At 43.3% G+C, this 20,146-nt stretch overlaps 3 protein-coding genes across 3 annotated transcripts in view; 1 reads left to right on the top strand and 2 right to left on the bottom strand.

Moving 5' to 3' along the window:
* STX11 (syntaxin 11) overlaps positions 1-4,199 on the bottom strand; it is a 39,031-nt gene extending 34,832 nt beyond the window's left edge. The window contains exon 1 of the mRNA XM_066611268.1: positions 4,160-4,199. The gene's annotated coding sequence lies outside the window, so the exon portion shown is untranslated. The remainder of the gene's footprint in view (positions 1-4,159) is intronic.
* A 294-nt stretch (positions 4,200-4,493) lies between these two features.
* SF3B5 (splicing factor 3b subunit 5) lies at positions 4,494-5,820 on the top strand. The gene has a single exon (XM_066615297.1). The coding sequence runs from the start codon at positions 4,618-4,620 to the stop codon at positions 4,876-4,878; it is 261 nt and encodes an 86-aa protein (XP_066471394.1). The 5' UTR covers positions 4,494-4,617; the 3' UTR covers positions 4,879-5,820.
* On the bottom strand, positions 5,570-18,802 carry ZC2HC1B (zinc finger C2HC-type containing 1B). Its single transcript, XM_066622750.1, has 7 exons — positions 18,778-18,802; positions 16,270-16,334; positions 14,350-14,469; positions 12,356-12,494; positions 9,620-9,750; positions 8,374-8,583; positions 5,570-5,746 (listed from the first exon to the last, which is right to left on the bottom strand). The coding sequence occupies exons 1-7, from the start codon at positions 18,800-18,802 to the stop codon at positions 5,570-5,572; spliced, it is 867 nt and encodes a 288-aa protein (XP_066478847.1).
* Between the last annotated feature and the right edge of the window lie 1,344 nt (positions 18,803-20,146).

Here is a 20,146-nt window from a genome sequence, read left to right as displayed (position 1 = left end):
TATTTATATTCAAGATTCAGTAAATGTAATATTTGCATGTGTCTCAGAGTGTGTGTTACACCCTGTTAACAATCTTAAACTAAAACTTTCCTAGATAAAGTGATAAAATCAATTAATATGTTTGTCAGTGATCCTAGATCAAGTCTGCCTACTAATCACATGAAACAGCAGGCCATGCTACATCAGCTCCAACTCAGCCATTCTAGTCAGTCATATTTGTGATTGACTGATATTGGCATATCCCTAAGCTGGTATGTAAATCTTTTATGTACATTCTCAGAGGTCTTATCTTCTGACTTCTGCTATGTTTACAGTTGTATTTTAGCCTCACGTGGAATAAATAGATTAGAGTTCTGTCAAGATAAGGATTATGACTCCATAGTTATCAGTACATGCTGAAAAAGGTATTGAAGTGAGAAATGTTCTAGTGGGGTTTAATGATGACATGCTTTGCTTTGGAGAAACATACTTCAAAGACTGTCTGTATTGTCTTCTCTTGTCTTGGTGCAGAAATTGAGGTCATGCTTCCATGAACGGTTAACTTCAGTTTAGCAATAATCTCTTTTCACTTTCAGACAGCACAGCAATAGTAATGTCGTGATTGCAAGTATCACACTGTAGCCTAATTGTGAAGAAATAGGATTCAAAAGGTAACATCTGTTTTTAAACAGAACCTCAAGTTATGAAATATGAAATTCCTCTGCATTTCAGGACATCTTAGCAACATATAAATCCCAAACATGAAAGGTGTGTGCAAAGACAATGCAGAAGAAGCATAAATTCTAACTGAAGAAACAGGAAAACAAACTACAACTAATTTTTTTTATTGCTACTTTAGGTAGAACCATGTTTTATGTTACCATCAGTCCCTCTTTTTTTGTCAGAATATTTCTGCAACTTAACTCAAAGCTGTCTTCTAAAAATACACCTGAGGACTGCTGTCAGAAAAGAATGTTCTAAAGCAGTGTTTCTCAACTTTTGTCCTCCGTAGTACCAGTTCATACGGTCTATCTTTTTGAAGTACCACTGGAAATAACTGACAATGACATCATTACCAGTTACTTCTGGGATGGGAGTCCAGATGCAACATGACAAACATCAGTAAAAGGCTCAGGGTTGACGGGAGGGCTTTTTCAAGCACCTAGCAGCCTCCTAGCATTGTTTGTTTGTGTCACATTCTTGTTCTCGCTGCCAGGTGGCAAGTATCCAGGGGTCCTGCAAGTACCACCAGCCACTACCTCAAGTACCACTGATGGTACCCATAACACTGGTTGAGAAACACTGCTCTAAAGAGTGAATTCCCATCAAACAAAACAACAAAAGAAATCGACTCTCTTACCACTTTGCAGTTTAGTATCTTACATGTTGTCTGACTAGCAAAGGGGCTAATTAATGCATTATGGGTTTTACAATGCGAATAACGTATTCAAGTTCCCCTCACATTATTATTCAAGTTTCCCTCACATTATGGCTGTTCCTAGAAATGTGTCTTTTTACAACCTCAACCAAGAATACAAGTTACTGTACTGTCTTCCTGGAGTAGGTAACTCTGACATCCAGTGGATGTTTCGTTTAACTGCAGAAGCAGACCTGCATGCACCCCACGTGCCACTATTTCAAAACTAGTTTTCAATTGAACTGGTTACCAGGCTTATTCATTGGCATTCTTCAGTCTCGGAAGACTATGGTATCACGCTCTGAAAAGTGGTTCTGGAACAGCGTCTAGGGTGGCTGAAAAGGCCAATTCGGGAGTGACAATCCCTTCCACACTGGGAGCAAGTGCAGTCTGTCCCTGGTGTGTCTCCCTGGCTGTGGGCCTTCCTTCTTTGCCTCTTTGCCTTAGTCTGTTGGCCAAGTGTCTCTTCAAACTGGGAAAGGCCATGCTGCACAGCCTGCCTCCAAGCGGGACACTCAGAGGCCAAGGTTTCCCACCTGTTGAGGTCCATTCCTAAGCCCTTCAAGTCCCTCTTGCAGATATCCTTGTATCGCAGCTGTGGTATATCTGTAGGGCGCTTTCCCTGCATGAGTTCTCCCTGCTTATAAAGAAACAAAATCCCCCCCTCTCCATTAAGGACTACAGTGCAGCCACCTGAGTTCTGCCAACCTGAGTCCTGCCAACAGATCAGGTTGTGGATCTGCGAGCTTTCACATTATTGACTTTGGATAAGGTGCCAAAATAAGGAATATTCATCTAGACCAGGGGTGCCCAAACCCCGGCCTGGGGGCCACTTGCGGCCCTCGAGGCCTCTCAATGTGGCCCTCAGGGAGCCCCCAGTCTCCAATGAGCCTCTGGCCCTCAGGAGATTTGTTGAAGCCCACACTGGCCCAATGCAACTGCTCTCAGCGTGGGGCGACTGTTTGACCTCTCGTGTGAGCTGTGGGATGAGAGCTCCCTCCACTGCTTGCTCTTTCACATCTGTAATGCAACAGCGGCAGCAAAAAGGAAAGGCCAGCCTTGCTTGGTGCAAAGCCTTTTATAGGCATTGAGCTATTGCAAGACCTTCATTCATTCATATAAGTTCATCTTTAATATATTCATTTATGTAAACTTATGTAAATTTATTCAAATTTTAAATGTAAATTAATTCTTCCCCCCCCCCCCCCGGCCCCCGACACAGTGTCAGAGGGCTGATGTGGCCCTCCTGCCAAAATCTTTGGACACCCCTGATCTAGACCAGGGATGTCAAACTTGTTTCACACAGAGGACGGAAGTTAGCATTCATTTTGCTTGCTGTGGGCTGGAAGTGACATTATTAAGCAGAGACACCATTAAGCAGATGATGGCTAGAAATAAGCACTTTGTTCTCATTAGCTAAATGACAGAAGAGAAAATGTGCAAATCTTGTTCATATTTTTAAGATAGGAGAGAGCCCAATTATCATGCTGGGAGCACCCAGTTATAACAGGAGCCAGATAAATTGTTTCTGGGGTCCACATTCAGCCTGCAGGCCTTACGTTCGACACACCTGATCTAGACAGTCCCTGGAAGGGGATATAATTTCTTCCAGGAGTGTAAGGCTGTCAGAAAGCCACATCCACTGACAGCCCAATCCTATCCAACTTTCCAGCACCAGTGCAACCACAATGCAGCCCCGGGGTAAGGGAACAAATGTTCCCAAACCTTAAGGAGGCCCCCAACACAGGAAGTAGTGCAAACCCCATAGGCACAGCAGCACCAGCACTGGAAAATTGGATAGGAGTGGACTTTCAATTGAAAGCTCTTGCTTGCAGATGTGTGCAGGGTGACTAGATGCCCTCTTTTTCCAGAACATGTCCTCTTTTTAGCCTTGTGTCCTGGAAAAGAACTTAAATGTCCCCCTTTTCCCTGTGAGCAGGCAGCACATAGCCTTCTTGGAATTAATAAATTATATCTAATAAGTTTTATGTATCATAGTTTTAAATTTAATAATGTGTAGTAATTTAAATTAACCAAAATGAAACCCATATACATTAGCTTTTAGTTTTTTGTGTCCTACATTTTGGGGTGCCATGTTCCCTTTTGCAGTTATGACATTTGGTCACCCTGGCACGTATGCAGTGGGGCTGCAGGAGGTTGGCACTGGCAGGCGGAGGCTATCAAGGAGGCGAGGGCAGTCGGTACATGCTCAGAGCACACCTTTCTACTGATACTTCATAGGCTCCATGACTAAGCGCTATGAGAAACAGCTCGCATGGGAACGATTTGGGTGCGTGGAGTTGGTAGACACAGACATTCACTCCACCGCAAGCAGCAATTGTTATTCTTCTTGTCACACTGGAGAACACATAAAAAGCCACATCGAAAAGCCATATAAAAAGGAGAAATGTTTCTCCTTCCCTGCATTTCTTCAGGGGATGATGTGCATTTTGAGCCATCTCTGCCCAACGTTGCATATATGCAACAGGGATCAAACGTGCACACTTGTGGGCTGCTAATGTCTTAGGATCATAGGCACTGTAGCAGGGACATGCAGTGGGTGGGGAGGCAGGTGAGGCACAGCCTCCCTACCGTAGTCCTTAGAAAAGCAGCGCCACCGCCTTGTGAAGCGCCCAAGCACCTCACAAGGTGATGGTGCTGCTTTTCTAAGGACTACGGTAGCGCGTGGGCTGAGCGCTTGGGCGCCTCACATGACAGCGGCGCTGCTTTTCTAAGGACCAAGGGAGGGAGGATCTCTCTCACCTGCCTCCCCACCCGCCGCACGTCCCTGCGCTGTAGTAAGTTCGGTAATTCCCCCTCGTTGCAAGACTACCACTCCCAAGGTGCAATTCGAACCCCCTCTCGCACTACCCGTATTTCTTTCGCAATGCGCGTTGTCAAACACGAAATGAAAGCGCTTCTCTCATTCGTTCCAAAGACGGCGAGCCGAACGCCATTGGCTGCAGCAGTCGTAAGACCCGCCCCCACGCTCCTCGTCGACAGAAACGTCGATGGCAATGGAGCGTTACTATGGAGACGGAAGGCTGAGACGGTGACGGTTGGTCCGGAAGCGGAAATAGCTACTGTGGCTGGCTTGCTGGCGGGCGCGCGGGCTTTTGGTGGGGGCGCCATTTTAGAGGCTGTGGGGTGTGCGGGCGGCCAGCAGCTGGTTCTTCTTGCTCGGCTCTTGGGCGCCGCTGCCGCCTCCTCCCCCCGCCGCCATGACGGACCGCTACACGATCCACAGCCAGCTGGAGCACCTGCAGTCCAAGTACATCGGGACGGGCCACGCGGACACGACCAAGTGGGAGTGGCTGGTGAACCAGCACCGGGACTCCTACTGCTCCTACATGGGCCACTTCGACCTGCTCAACTATTTCGCCATCGCCGAGGACGAGAGCAAGGCGCGCGTGCGCTTCAACCTCATGGAGAAGATGCTGCAGCCCTGCGGGCCGCCCGCCGACAAGCCCGACGAGTCCTGAGAGCGCCCCCGCCGCCAGCCCGTCCCCGCCAAGCCGGCCCTCCTGTTGCCGCCTCCCCGGCTCGGGGCGGGAGGGCGGCTTATGGACTGTGGAGAGCCGCACTGGAGCGACTCCAGCCTGTGCCCCTTGGCGGAGGGAGGCTGCTTTCACCGTCTGTAGCGGCACCTTCCCGCGCCCCTGGACCGGTTCCTTTTGACACGCCTCCATAAATGCGTTGCTGGACGTTTCCTCATCTGTTTCTAGGGCGCCTACGTTGAAAGACACCAAGACTGTGAGTCAAAGGGTCAAACGGATGTTGTGCGCAAAGCCAGCACGGCCCTGGCGCCTCAGCAGTGGCGGAATTGGCTTCTCGCATCCCTGGGCGTGGAAGCGCTTTGGTTCAGGTGGATCATGGGCAGCGTGCCCTTGCACGCCCCGTTTAAAACAAACGGAAGGTACTGAGCAAGTTCTGCACTCTGCAGCCTTGTCCCGGGAGCTTCCTATGAAGAATCAGCAGGTGGAGCGAATCTAGGACTTCTGCGTTTGATCTGGAAAGTGGCCCAAAGCAAGAGGCTGCCCTGCCAATTTGTCTGAAGAAAAATTCAGTAGCCAGGATAAAACTATATGGCAAGCGAACAGGAATTTATATGTGCACAGTGTGGTAGGTTCACTAGAGAAAACCATGAAGCAGATCTCAGAAGTATGATCCTCCTTATTTCATTATTGCATAGTCTTGATTCCTCCTTCCGGTCTCATGGGGTGCAAAATGTTGAATGTATCCATCAGTTTGTTTGCTGAGTTTCTCAAGTGGCAATGCTGAAAAAAGTAAAGTCTGATATTCTACAGCCTGGGTGGCACGCTGTTCTATCTTCTGCTCTGTGTTGGGCCCCTAAAACAGGAAAAGCATTGGTTTAGCTGCACTGTGAAATAAAACTGCTAATAAATACAATCTGTGCCTGTGTAGACTCCAGACCACACTGATAGTGATTTTCCTAACCTGTCCAGTGGTTGAAATAATCAAATGCATTTCAATTTTTTTCAAATTATAAAATTATTATGCTATCAAGTATTGATGCAAACCAGATGATGGCAAAAACATAATACAGTGTATGGTCACCACTAAAGTCAAATTCTACATTACGAAGAGGTGATAAACTGAGAAGGTAAAATTCTGGGTTGTTCCACTTTAGACATATTCCCTACCTGCCTTTTAACTCTTCCCTCTTGTGAAAAAACTACTTGTTGTAAACTAGCAAATTGCTAAACCTTTGCTCCAATTTGTTCATGTAGTCCATGCAATTAGTGTTTTTGCAATTAGAAACAGTGTAAAGCTGTGATTTTCAACCTTTTTCATCTCACAGCACACTGACAAGGTACTAAAATTACCAAGTGTTTTGACAATTGACAAGGCACACCATGCTGCTGGTGGGGGGCTCACCCCCCCATGGCCCTACTAATAAATGACCCTCTCCCACAGCACACCTGCAGACTTTTCATGGCGCACCAGTGTGCCATGGCATAGTGGTTGAAAATAAGTATAAAGTAAGTATAAAGCTGGTATAAGTAAGAGGTGGTAAAGGAAAGCATTAGTGGAAGAAATAGGCTATAAGGAGAGAGTTGGCTAGACATGACTACAAAAAAGCATAGAACACTATCAACCCCTATAAGAATGTGTATGATAGAGGAGATTGTGTGAAGTTGGGAGAGAATGTGAATGTGCTACTGAGGAAATAGAATCCAGTTCTCAAACAACATTTTTAATGTACAGAAGATTACATTAATACAGTTTTAATGGCCTAAGAAGACTTTAAGAACCTCATAGGGAAAACCAAACTGTAGGATCAGTTCTACACAATCTTGGAGACTTTGATTAGCAATGGTGCTACAATGTAGAGATTTCCTCTGGTCAAACACAGTAAGTCCTCATTAGCCACCAATTCCAGTCCTGCAGATTCATCTGCTTTTATAAAAGTGTAACCCATTTTGCCACACATGTGGTCCCTGTCTGCCCATTCATAGACCTGTGCAGTACTGAAAAACGTATAAGAAATCTATTGTGCAGCATCAACACAAGGGAAGCTGTGATATTCGTAAATCTGTGCATGAATCTTTTCTGGAAAGTGCTGTATGTATTCTGGGAACTGTTCTTTACAAGAATGGTACATGAAACGAAGTGTTTAAGATAATGGGTAGCAAAAGTGTATAGTGAAGAGGGTCTTGGGAACCTAACACCATTTTCCCCAGAGGATTAATCCTGTTGTCACTCCCTTGCAGCTGGTATTCAGAGATAGGCTACCCCTAAAATCCTGAGGTTGTATATAATCATGGCTTGTAACCTGTGATGGACTTTTTCTCCATAAATTTATCAAATTCCCTTTTAAAGGCATCTAGGACAGATGCTATCACAACATCTATTCTTGTTTTGGGATTGGGTTACAACCTATAGACCTACACAATTTAATTTTTCTTACCCGGACTCCTTCCCAGAAGAAACAGGTATGTGTTTTTGGGATGCTCCCACAGAAGGTTCTATAGCATTTCCTTAAAAGCAATAATTAAAAATACATTCTGGGCACAATCTGATCAAAATCAAGTACTTTACAATTCTATTGTTCTCACGCATTGCTTTCACAGAGTCTTAGGCATTGGCCAAAAGCACTGGGCTGTAAATGCATTGTTTGCAAACTCACTTTTCTGAGTTAGTGGAAGACATGGTTCTTACTTTTTCCATCAAACTATTTTAACAGGCAAGGCAAGGCAAGGGAGGGCAGAAGGAACTTTGAATACCAAAACCAAATGTCACAAACTCCGTTTCAGACCGTACTCATTGGTATCAAAATGGCTCTCTAATCCATTTGTAAAAATTATTTTTCTTAAATAAAATTAATACCTACAAATGTTATATTTTACGTTATCTGCTCTGAACACTGGAAAAGCAGTATAGAAATTGCATTTACAGTATTAAAAATAAAACATAAATAGTATAAAATGCAATATGAAACCATAAAAAGCCAGAGAAACCCACACATTAGGTTCCATGGTGTTTCCTGTGGTGTTAGAATAGTTTTGACCTTCAAATAATGATAATGTAATAGATTAGAGCAGTGGTTCTCACTCTTTTAGCACTGGGACCCACTTTTTAGAATGAGAATCTCTCAGGACCCACCAGAAGTGATGTCATGACCAGAAGTGACATCATCAGTAGGAAAATTTTTAACAATCCTACCCACACTAACCCAGGAATAAGTCCAATTTACTATAATTGTTAACAGCATCTTCGCAGTAGCCTGTTAAACATACAGATCTGTGACATTTCCCCAAATGCAGTCACCAGGGTAGCATCAAGTCTAATATTCTCAAAATGAAATATTGAAATGAATGGGGACCCACCTGAAATTAGTTCGTGACCCACCTAGTGGGTCCCAACCCACAGTTTGAGAAACACTGGATTAGAGGTTGAACTATCAGTGATGAGAACCAGGCTACTCTGCAAAAGCAATGTAGCAGCAGTAGTACCTGGAAACTTTTCCAAGTCTGGACGCTGCATGCAGCTGAGAATTCTGTTTGTACTATGGCCTTAGATACTTCTGAACATTCATTTGTCGTATTTTGTTCCTTACCTGTTCCAGTTTGATTTGAACTTGTGCTGCCTTGTGATCTGTTCTGAAGCAGGGTTCCCACAGCAGGTGTTAAGGTTGGTTCTTTTTTTGGAGCTGGTTGTTTGCCCTGGGAAGTGTACAGAAGGATGCAAAGAAACAGAAAGTGCTCTTCAACAAAGGTTTGTGTCACAGTACAGTGGTTTATCACATATGTGTCCAAAGAGCTCAGGAAAGTGCTCATGGGTGATCCCATTATATCAGTGGTTCCCAAACTGAGTCATGGCTCCCTGGGGAGCCACAAAAACCAACCGCTAGTCAAGGAAGCTGTCAGAAAAAGGTTTGGGAACCACTGCATTATATCCTCACAACAATAAGGATAAGTGGAGAGAAAGGCACTAATTCATGATGGCTCAGTGAGCTGCTTTGCTGAGGGAGAATTTGAACCTGGCTCTGTCTGGTGCAACACCAGGCAGTAGTCCACTTTGTGTGCAATCACTTTTTATTGGCTTTTCTCCTGACCACATTGAAAGGCCCACTTGCAATCAACACATGAAGCCATTACTTCCAGGAGTGTTGTATGTAAAAGTTGTCAACTACCAGTATCTGGCTTGCACAAGCCCTTTTCACTTGGACAAGGTAAGTACTGCATAGATACATCACCAACCCTTGCCCCCAGATATGTGCTGCTTGGATGGTCAGTAAATCAACAGTGCCTTTTCCCATGTTTAGTAAACAGCTGCTTCTAGAATTGGACTTTCAGGATTCTTTGATTCATTCAGTACTTGCATCATTCTTTTCTACTGCTCATTTGTACGGTGAAGGTGATCTCTGGAAATAACATGCGTTGTACACTTAATTGAACTTGGGAAGGAGTGAGAGATTTCCCAAACATCATGAATTTAAAATTCTGTCTGAGATTGTTCTGCAACAGATGGAGGACCAGGCTAAATAATAAATTTGAGGGAGTGAAGGAGTGGTAAAAATAACTATGAGAAAAGAATGGATTTTGTTAGCAACATATTGTCTTGGAAAATATCTTGACAACCTCCTACTCTTGTATTTGCTCAACAGCCCTTTCTGTGCTATTCTATTGCCCCTAGAATAAGGAAGTGGTAAGTATGTAGTAATTAAATAGCTTGAATGCAATCAAATAAAAATCTTACAGAGGACGGTTTGGCTCCTTTCTGACCTGGGGCAAAAGCACGCCTGGCAGCTTGTTCTTTGCAGAAATTGATGTGCCTTTCTGCTGCCGTCTCATTAAACCTTCTCATGCAGTAAGGACACTGGATGTAATCTGAATATAACAAGAGAACAGTCCTGATTAAAACATCTCATTGGGGAGAGATGATACTTGGGAGATAATGGTTTGGATCTGAAGAATGGTGAGTAGTGTTGTGCTCTCTCCTTGTCTCAGCAGCTCCTGGTGTGGGATATGGCACAGGGGGGCTGCAGATTGGGGAAGCTAGCAAATTTTATAGATCTTCTTGCACGAGTGGAAGTGCTGTTTTTTGCTTGTACAGCCAAATGGGTCCATGCTCATATGGGCACTTTGTAAATATATGCATCTATGTGTGTTAACTATGATGTATAGACAGTTGTTGCTGTGCTTTGCTGTGCTAGGCCTAGAGAAGAAAAGCAGTGTCATAAACCATTCTTATCATAGACAAATACTTGCTTTGTGATTTATTAAGCCTTAATTCATACAGAATCCATCAAACAGAAAAGCAAGTTAACTCATACTCAGTTATACAGAGAGCAAAACTGGTTATCTTTGCAAATACATTTAGTCATTTCAGTACATAGTGTACAAATGGTTTTTTCTTTCAAATGTATCACTAGAAAGTTATAGCCTGTTCTAATGCTATATGCTATATACCCTTATGCTAAGGCTGAGATCCAGAACTATATGACAATGGCCAGTATCTTTTAAAAGCTATCCCCCAACTGCAAGAGCAGTTTAAACCCCCACACTGTTTTTTTAACTGGAGAGGAGACAGGGGCCTCAGAGTCTAGTTTCTACTTTGATTCTGCAAGTTTTTTTTAACAAGTTCTAACCAACCTGCCCTCTAATTTTCCCTCTGGAGTTTGTGAAGCTCTAAGATAGCTGCATGGGGTCAACTGTGGAACACTTGGTGATGATATTACCAAGCTCCAGGGCACTGAGAGAGAAGCAGCACAAAGCTTCAATTAGAGCTGCGTGGCTGCACAGCTTATCAGGAAGGCTGGCTCTAACTTGTACATTGTACATTATTTTTCCCTAAGGGATGTTCATCAAAGATATATCTATTATTGTTTCCAAATAACTCACAATCTAAATAATGGGTATGGCTGGCTTGAAGAAACAAAAGGGAGAGGGCAATAAACCATTGCTTAAAAATTCCTGTCCACACATGCTTTTATTATTCTCTTTTACATGATGTACAGCTTTCTCAAAACATATACTTTGAGTTTTGATAAATCTCTTTCCCCAAACTGTACTAACATCAGACATACAAAGTCAGATGTGCAAGAGGAGAAAAATATGCTAGACACTCACCCTTAATATCTTATCCTTAGATGGCCTAAGGTGAAAAGAACCTAGTTTTAACTGATGGAACACCAGTTAGCCTTACATGCATATGTATTTTATAGTTAGAGGTGTTTGAAAATGGTTTTATTTTTTCACAGAATATGTGATTTGGAAAAAATGAAAAGGCAGAAAGTGGTGCTGTGTGTTTATTCCAAGTTTTCATTTTTATTAATTTTAAACACTTTAAAAGTGTACTAAGTGGGTGATATAGGTGATATAGTGTCAACAGATGCTGCCACAGTACATTTGTCTAACTGGAAAAGTAATTCATTTTAATTTCTGGAAAATATATTAAACACCAGAGTGTGGTGTTTTGTGTTTTTATGTCTTGACAAATTTATATCTCTTTGCTTAATGGCCAGGCTCTAGATCAGGGGTGTCCAAACTTTTTGGCAGGAGGGCCACATCATCTCTCACTGTATTGGGAGCTGGGGAAAAAAATTAATTTACATTTAAAATTTGAATAAATTTACTTAAATGAATACATTAGCGAACTTATATGAATGAATATAGGTCTTGCAATAGCTCAAGGCCTATAAAAGGCCTTGCACAAAGCAAGGCCAGCCGTTCCGCTGCTGCTGCTGCTGCTGCTTCACAGATGTGATACAGCAAGCAGTGGAAGGAGCCCTCGGCCCACAGCTCAAGCAAGGGGTTGAGCAGTTGCCCTTATGCTGAGAGCAGTTGCATTGGGCCAGCACAAGCTCCAGCAAGTCTCTGGAGGGCCAGATTGGGGGTCCCCGAGGGCCACAAATGGCCCCCAGACCAGGGTTTGGGCACCCCTGCTCTAGATCATAGATCTTTTATTTTTAAAAAAGGAGCTTAATCTTAGATTAAAGAGACAGGAGTAAAATTGATTCTTCATCTTTCTAATTGTTTTTATTAAAATGGCATTTTTATTGTGCTCTCTCTTTTTATCTTGTTGGTATTTGTAACAATCCTAGTGACCCTGGATCACCCTGATTCCTATTTTGCAGACCAAGAACTGAGACTGAAGCGGCAATCCTATACACTCACCTGGGAGTATGTCCTGTTGAGCCCAATGGATCTTACTTCTGAGTAGACATGTATAAGATTGCATTGTGAGAGAGAAACAGGCTGCAATTCAGGCTTTCCTGGGAGTATGTTTCATTGAACACAGTGGAACTTACTTCTGAGTAGACATGCATGAGATTGTGCTGACACTTGACCAAGGCTACCCACTGAAATCATGGCCGACTTGGAAATGGATGTCCACTGCTATCCACCGCCTCTTGTTATAGTTAGCTACTGAGATAAGATATTCTGACTTTAAAACAAAGATTATTACATAGTTTCAATGCAAGTAGATCACCTGGATTAATGGATGGAGGTGGAGGTGGAGGCAAAGGACGACCTTCTTTCATGGCTAGTGTAGCAAGTTTTGCTGACCTGATTGCAGCAATGAAGTTCTCATGCTGTTGTCTCCAGTTAGATTTTTTCTCTGGCTGGTTCTGAAAAGAAAAGATGTGAATTTGCACAAATCTATCAATTTCATAAAACAAATGGCTTAAAGATTCAGTGTTACATTATTTTAAAAGAGAATTTCAAAAGATGTTAAAAGCATTATTCATAATAACACAAATGCATCCCCTCACCTCTAAACTGACCAATTGACTCAAGGCGGCCCATTGTCTCCCACTTCCTCCCCCAACTACTACCTCCACATTCCATGGCTCTCTGAGGGTAGGGAAAGCAGGTACCAAACATGTTCAGTTTGCATCAAACTGTTTTCATTTTCTTAAATGTTTCCTTTTTTTCTTAAATTTACAAACTTATTTGCTTCTTAATCCCTAGGGGGTCCCCTGTATAGAAATCACTCCCTTGTCCATGGGTGGCACTGTGTTGCATACAAACTGAGAGGTGCCCAACCACCTTGGTTTGCTTTTAATATTGTATATGGATAATGCTGTTTACCAAGGACAAGGCAGACATTTCCCAGGTCCTCTTGTGCTCAGTGCCAAAAGGGCTTCCTATCACAACAAAGGAAAAAAAGAAAAAAAAACAGAAACAAATAGCGGGTGGAACTGGAAGGGAAACAGCTTTATTCCTGCCATGTTTCAGTTGAAACCATCTTTCTCAAGGGAATATATCAATGACACATACATTTTTTTAAAAAGTTCAAAACAACTTCACTAAACAAGCTGTTATTGCAGAAGGGTGACTTTTAAGTTTTGTTTGGCGAGGTTCTTTTGCTCTCCTTTTGATTTTTTTTTTAATTAACTACCTGGCTTTCATCGAAAGCCAGATATAAATGACTATACTCCCCTTCCAAGTCTACCAGTTGATGTTGTTTTTCCCATTTCTTTTGGCAGTACAGTTCACAGCTGTTGTGATCCTGCTTTTGTCAGCAGGGTCCTACCACTACCAAAGCCAACAACCAAGCTGAGTGTGTGGGAGAAAAGGGGTGGGTGGGGACTCAGCAGGGGAGATGGCTCCAGAGGTCATCTCCAGAGTGGGGGTCATCTCGGACTGGGGGTATGGAACGGAATCATTCTCGAGCTCAAATTTAGAACATTGGGGAAAAACAATGTTCATCTTGTATTTGAGGCAAACATTCTGGAGTCTCTAAGGCAGCAGTTCTCACAAATTTAGCACTGGGACCCACTTTTTAGAATGAGAATCTGTCAGGACTCACTGGAAGTGATCATGACCAGAAGTGACATCATCAAGCAGGAAAAGTTTAACAATCCTAGGCTGCAATCCCACCCACACTTACCCAGGAGTAAGTCCCATTTACTATATTGTTAAAAGAATATACATAGTAGCTTGTACAGGTCTGCCATATTTCCCCAAATGCAGTCACATACCATGGTAGCATCAAGTCTAATATATTAAAAATAAAATGAACCCACCTGAAATTGGCTCATGACCCACAGTTTGAGAAACACGGCTCTATGTTTTTGAGCCAGGAAATAGTTGTAATGCAGGCCCAAAATGTATGATTCCCAACAGGCTAATCTTTTCAAACAGTACTATTCCCAAGCCAGTGCAAAGAACTCAGTGGGTTTGGGTAGAAAGAAGAAAGTGTATACAGTACGTGATCTTCCTGCAGCCAAAGGATTTGCAGTGTGCTAAAAAAGGGAAGGAAAGGCCCTGGAGGGTTTACTACAATTCTGTGTAATCATAAGTTCTATGGGAGCTTTCAGTATAGTAGCACAGCCCATGCCTGTGCAAGAATTCCTGCCTCCTCCAGATTCAGTGCTGTAGGATACCCCCACTTGTGAAATATCAGAAAACTTGGATTCTCCTGAGAATGCATTTGCCAAAAGATATTTGAATGGAGTTGTGAGCCTGATTTTAAAATACCTTTGGAGGTGGCTTCTTCTTTACTGTTGGAATGTCAGTTCCCTGCAGTCGCTGTTTCAAGGAACTGAATGGCTTGCGCTTTTTGTTGAAGACTTTTCTGCATATTGGTTCATGTCTTGCCTGAGGCATAAAGGAAGAAAGGAAGTCATATGGCAAAGAAGGCCTATGAACTAGTGATGCTAGGCATTTTGGAAAGGTGCTATGATCCCAGCCTGGTTGAAGTGGCCACTGCCATTTCACAATGCACAGATTCTAGTTTAGGGGCTACCAAAGTAGCTAGTGTCTCCTTACTGGTAAACGTTTCGATTTCTTGTATCTGAATCCCATCTGTCAGAAACAGGGAGCACATCTGTGTCTTCTCTCTAGCCCACTTGTCCATAAATGCCAGGGCCAGCCCAGGACCTCCTGACACCTGAAGTGGCATGCCAAATGCTATCCTCCTTACCCAATGATATGCCAGCCTCTGCTCCTCTCATTCTCCAATGTTCTAACTCAGCACTTTCATTCCCTCAACATTTCTTCTTCCTCTCTGCTGCCTTCTTCCTTTTCCAAGCCAGAGAATGGGAGAAGAAGGAGCAGTGGAGATAAGTAGATAGAGATAAGCACCCCCTCAATCTGCTGCCTGAGACAACTGCTTCTGTTGGCCTCATGGATGGGCCAGCCCAGATCCATCCTGTCTATCCCATGTCTGTATCCACCCTGTCTATCTTACAGCCCAATTCTAACCACACTATCAAGGGTGGAGCCTGAGGGGCATCTGCCCCAGGTGCTACGCGAAGGGGGGTGCATGACTGCCTTGCGCTGCTTACAGTTCCCCCAGAAAAGGGGTTGCTCACTGACATAGCTTTACAACTCCATTCCTTCTGCTCAGCGGTGTCCCCTTCAAGGGGGAGCCTCCACAAGAGAAGGAAAGGGACATGCAGCTGCTGCAGCAAGCACTCCCTCCTCCAGAAGAACTGTTATGTCGCAAAAGGCAATAATTTCTGGGTTCTTCCCAGAGGTGGTGGTGCTGGCAGCTTTGTGCCCCTGTTCCTTCTCCTGTGGATGCTCCCCCTTGAAGGGGGAACCCCTTCAAAGAGGAACCTTCACAGGAGAAGGAACAGGGGCACAAAGCTGCCAGCACCTCCTCCTCCAAGGAGAACTCAGAAGTATGCCTCTGCAAGGACAAATCAGTAGCTAGCTAGATAGTTCCCTCTCTTTGTGCTGGTTTGTGCCTGTTGCTTGTGCAAGAGATATCTGGCTTAGCAGGAGTTGCTCCAAGTTAGGAATGTAATACTATGCGGTCAGTGCCATTATGGACATCTCTGAAACGGCCTGAACAACAGACCTCTTGAGCTGGTAAGTGCAAGTCCTGCTTGGTAATTATGCCTTAGCCAAGCAGTAAAGACGGGCATTGCCTAAATAGCAGGCATTTTGCTATTTTTGTTTTAATGCTACACATTTTAGCTTCTCTATAATCAAATAATTACCTAGTAAGAGTTCTATCCAAGGTTGCAATCCTAAGCACCCTTCATAGCTAGGAATCTGTTGGTCTTATTTCCAAATAAACATGCACAGAAGTGCATGAGGATCACACAAGAGACATAAGAAACTACCTAGTGTGGTTGGGGATTACATGCTTTCTTGTGAAGGACTTCATGCCTAGATTAGCAAGGACAACCCAGTTCTTTCTATGTCTTGGGTTTATTTTGGGGTATCTGTGCAGCCCTAACAGCGTGATGGTAGCTGCTGTTAAGGAAGAGCTTTTACTGACTTAGTAAATTGCTAAGTAAGCCTGGACCAAGAAATTTAACCCCCTTCGAAATGCAGATGGGTGTTTAAGAAGTAGGTGAAAACACAGCAGAAGGCAACATGACCACCTAGTGGCCAACTGAAGAATGCTGAATACTTGAACAGCTGGATACATGAATACTAAATTACCAGTGCATCTTGTACAAAATGTCTTCCACAGATGTTACAAGAGAACAAGTTCTGGCTGCTGCTATCTGTGTGAAATTAAGAACAACAATTACTACATACTCTGGTTCTACTAATCCTACCCCACCTCCAAGACAAACACAATTTTTCATGTTGAGAACCTTCCATTTCTCCATTTAAACACTGTAAATCTATTTTTTTCCTTTTGAAAATATAACCATCCTTGGGGCAGGGTAGTGTAAAATTTCTGGTAACAGAGTGCTCTCCACCATCCAAAGCCTTTTTGCATTGTCTTGCCAGCTTAAGGACCCAACCAATTTCCACAGAATACGGGCTACTTTAGATAACTCAGCATTTTAATACAAAATGCTACTAGTATATAAATGCCTATAGATTTTACAGCCCAAGCAGTTCCAATACAGCTGGTCCAGTGCAGCCTTGCTCCATCCTATGCTGGGCCTGAGCAGGCGGAGGTCTCCTCAAGGTGAGGGAACATTTGTCCCCTTGCCCCAGGGAAACCCACCTGCTAATTTGCTGACACAAGTCTGAGTGGAGCCATGTTGGGATTCCAAGCTCAGGGAGGGGGATAGGTGTGAGCAGCTGCTGCCAATCCCACCCCTCCCAGTACCCAATCTGCCCAACCCACTGCCACGTTACACCCTTCCCTGCCCTTCCTCCACCCCTGCGCTGCTCAGAGCAGCTCTTACCTGTGTTCCATCTGACACTGGTGGAAGGGGGCAGGCCTTCCCACTAGCACCCCTATCTTCCACACTGTTGCAACGTGCTTTATGGCACATTTGCGACAGCAGGTGCCTGTGCAGTAGTTGCTGCACCAGTGCACAAAGACATTAGGATTGTGCTGTTAGTCTTGTTGGTAAGCCAAACACATGCACACATTTTGTTTGTTTTTCAGCGTTGCTGGATGATGAGTTCCCAGATTCCGTCAGAGTATCTGCTGAGTCCCATCTATCTTCAGCTTGGAAATGGAAGATTAGCCTGCTGTCTTCCTCTGCCTTTAGCTCATTTGCCTCTAATAGCCTCCTCTATGCCAATTCTGTGCCTATGGTACATAGGGGAGTTCTAATGAGAACCTGAGTAGCTCAAGATAGTTGCTATTCCAGCTTTGCATCGTCTTTCATTCTCTAGTCCAGGAACACATTTTAGAAGCGCAATTGCCTGCTTTGAGCAGATAGCTGAAAGTGCTATATTGCAGCAAGCCATTTAATGCACCACCCCCTGCCCACCCGCCCTTGACTAGTGCTTTAAGATCAAGAAAATACAATGAGATCTAACAAAGGATTTTGCTTATGAAAGTGCTCAAGTAAATTGCAGGGTTGTGTAAACAGTTGTAGTGCCCTTTGTTATAGTGCTGAATATGCCGACAGAAAACCATACAACGATGTTCTTAAAATACAACCAGAAACAGCCATTCTGTAATGGCATCTGTAGAATCAAATTACTAAGCACTAGACTTGTGTGCTGCAGGGTCACTACAAAGACTGCAGCTTTAAAGCGCCCCAGACTAGACAAATTGGGACATTTCAGGCAATTTGTCCTTTTGTGATCTTCTCCATCAGCACACTTAAGACCTGCAAGCAGAGGAGTTACTCAGTACAGCCTTGCCAGTTGGAGGGTGAAGATTTCTTTTTTTAAAGCACCAGGATGTTTTAGAACTGGAGTGTGTGTTTTTTTAACTATATATATTGTACTATATATGATTCAAGGTCTCTAGCAAATCAAAGAAAAGCATGGTATCAGCTTTTAGAATTGTATAAAATAGTTTGTGACAATGAACAGTCCTACTATAAAAACAAATACTACTTTAAGAATTCTAAGAGGTCCAAGGGATAAAACAAATCAGCTACCCAGAGACGGATAGGCCTGTTTTATGGAACAGGCCGTAGCTTTACAGAAATGTAGTCTTCTCCGAGTCAATAGGATCACTCCGGTGATTGAATAGAGAGGTAATTAATTGCCCTACTGAAGTTTAAGTCAACACAGGAAATGAACATCCTGAGCTGTCTCCCAACCCTTCAGTAATACCAGTTGAGTATTCCTTATCTGAAACACCCCAAAATCCAAAACTTTTCTATTTATACCAATATTTTTTCACTGTATGTTATATTTTTTACATTTGAATAAGTGTAAGAAAATGATTGCTTATTGGTAGTATATAACTTCAGGGTTAGGAATGATGGTGATGCCAAACCACCACAGACTGTTCATATGGGTGGCTGAGATAGCAACATTTTTGCTCTTCAACATACACAAACTTTGTTTCATGCACAAAATTATTTAAAATATTGTATAAAATTACCTTCAGGCTATGTTATAAGGTGTATATGAAACAAATGAATTTCATGTTTAGAATTGGGTTCCATCCCCAAGATATCTCATTATGTATATGCAAATATTCCAAAATCCCAACAAATTCAAAATCCGAAACACTTCTGGTCCCTAGCATTTCAGATAAGGGATAGCAAACCTGTGTAGCCTATTTTGTAGAATTACCAAGGTAGTGACTGGATTTAGACATTGCACTCCCAAGTCATGGTTTGGTTGAAGCAGCAAGGTATTTGAGAATTCCCTTCTCCACTCTCCTCCCATACTGGCTTTCCTGGTTTGTCATCATGTCTGAACTAGGAACTATACAAACTAAGATTTCAAATTATGATAGTCCTGCTTTGGAGAGAACCCACACATCTCTAGTTCAGATATAGCACCAAATATTGGTTTAACAAAGCAGAAAGGGCTTCTGTGAAGCAGACATGTGCAGAGGACTTTCAAGCTCATTCCAAGAATGCGATATCTGAAGGCCCAAGCCTATCCAATTTTCCAGTGCCGGTGCAGCTGTGCCCATGAGGTGTGCACTGCATCCTGTGGTGGGGAGGCAGTCACAGAGACCTCCTCAAGGTTGCAGCTGCACCAGTGCTGGAAAGTTGGATAGGATTGGGCCCTGAACCAGGTCACCATGGGTTAAATACATTGAGCACTTAATATTTATATAGTGCTGCTTCTAAAATGCTTGCACTTAATTAAAAGGAGCAAGTCTTGACTTCAGTTTCATGGAGTTCCTAGGCCAGGTAAGATGCAAGAGCTTGACAACAAACAAACATAAAATGGGAATAAATCATGCTTTTACAAGAAAGTAATTGAACACCAGGGCTAATTTAGAGAGCACTCACACGGGTATAGTCCTGTCCAAGTCAATCAGATCACATTGCTGCAGTTTAGCAGAGGACTAGTGCAGGCATAATGGTTCCTATTTCCTAACCACCATTTGGAGACCAGAAGCATAATGAGGGCCGACATGCTCATTTCCCCATTTCTTTCCTTGCTTTTAGATAGCCCCGATGCATTGTTGTGTCAAATGTCACTGGTAACCAATGTTACTTTTACTGTTTGCAGTGTTCCCTTAATTGCTTTCATGTCTTGAAGTATATGTTACAGGCAAAGTTTCCGTTCAGGTAATCTTAGTCCCTAAGAATTCTGTACCCCACCCTAAATACCAGGCAATATATTGCCAATTATTCATTATTTTAAAAGATTCTTATCCCATTTTCACTATTGCAATAGGAGAGCCCAAGGCAGTGTCTAACAACAAAACAGAAACTTCAAACTCTGAACCTAGCAAACAAAAAACCAAAGCAGCAAAACACTTAAGAGCCATATATCATAAAGGAAGGGGGGGAACCAACTAAAGGCCTGTTGGAACAGCAGGAACAAAATGCCTCAACTCCCCTTCAAAACATCACAATCGAAGAGGCAGGTCTAACCTCACCTCAGAGAAAGTTCCATGAGCTAGGTGTCACAATAGAGAAAGCCCTGAAGTGTATTTCTGAAGAAGACAGCACCTGCAGTAGAGCCTCCATCAATACCC

This window comes from Tiliqua scincoides, chromosome 1, assembly GCF_035046505.1.
Source record: "Tiliqua scincoides isolate rTilSci1 chromosome 1, rTilSci1.hap2, whole genome shotgun sequence".
NCBI classification, from domain to species: domain Eukaryota; kingdom Metazoa; phylum Chordata; class Lepidosauria; order Squamata; family Scincidae; genus Tiliqua; species Tiliqua scincoides.
This window is presented reverse-complemented; position numbering and strand designations above follow the sequence as displayed.

Bases quoted from the DNA above. Each gene is read 5' to 3' on its own strand.
- SF3B5 (XM_066615297.1), top strand. From the start codon at position 4,618: ATGACGGACCGCTACACGATCCACAGCCAGCTGGAGCACCTGCAGTCC.
- ZC2HC1B (XM_066622750.1), bottom strand. From the start codon at position 18,802: ATGTCTAAATCCAGTCACTACCTTG. The intron at 9,751-12,355 runs GTGATCTACTTG...TGTTATATTCAG, and splicing joins ACCTCCATCCATTAATCCAG to ATTACATCCAGTGTCCTTAC. The intron at 5,747-8,373 runs GTACTACTGCTG...TTCCTGTTTTAG, and splicing joins AGACTTGGAAAAGTTTCCAG to GGGCCCAACACAGAGCAGAA.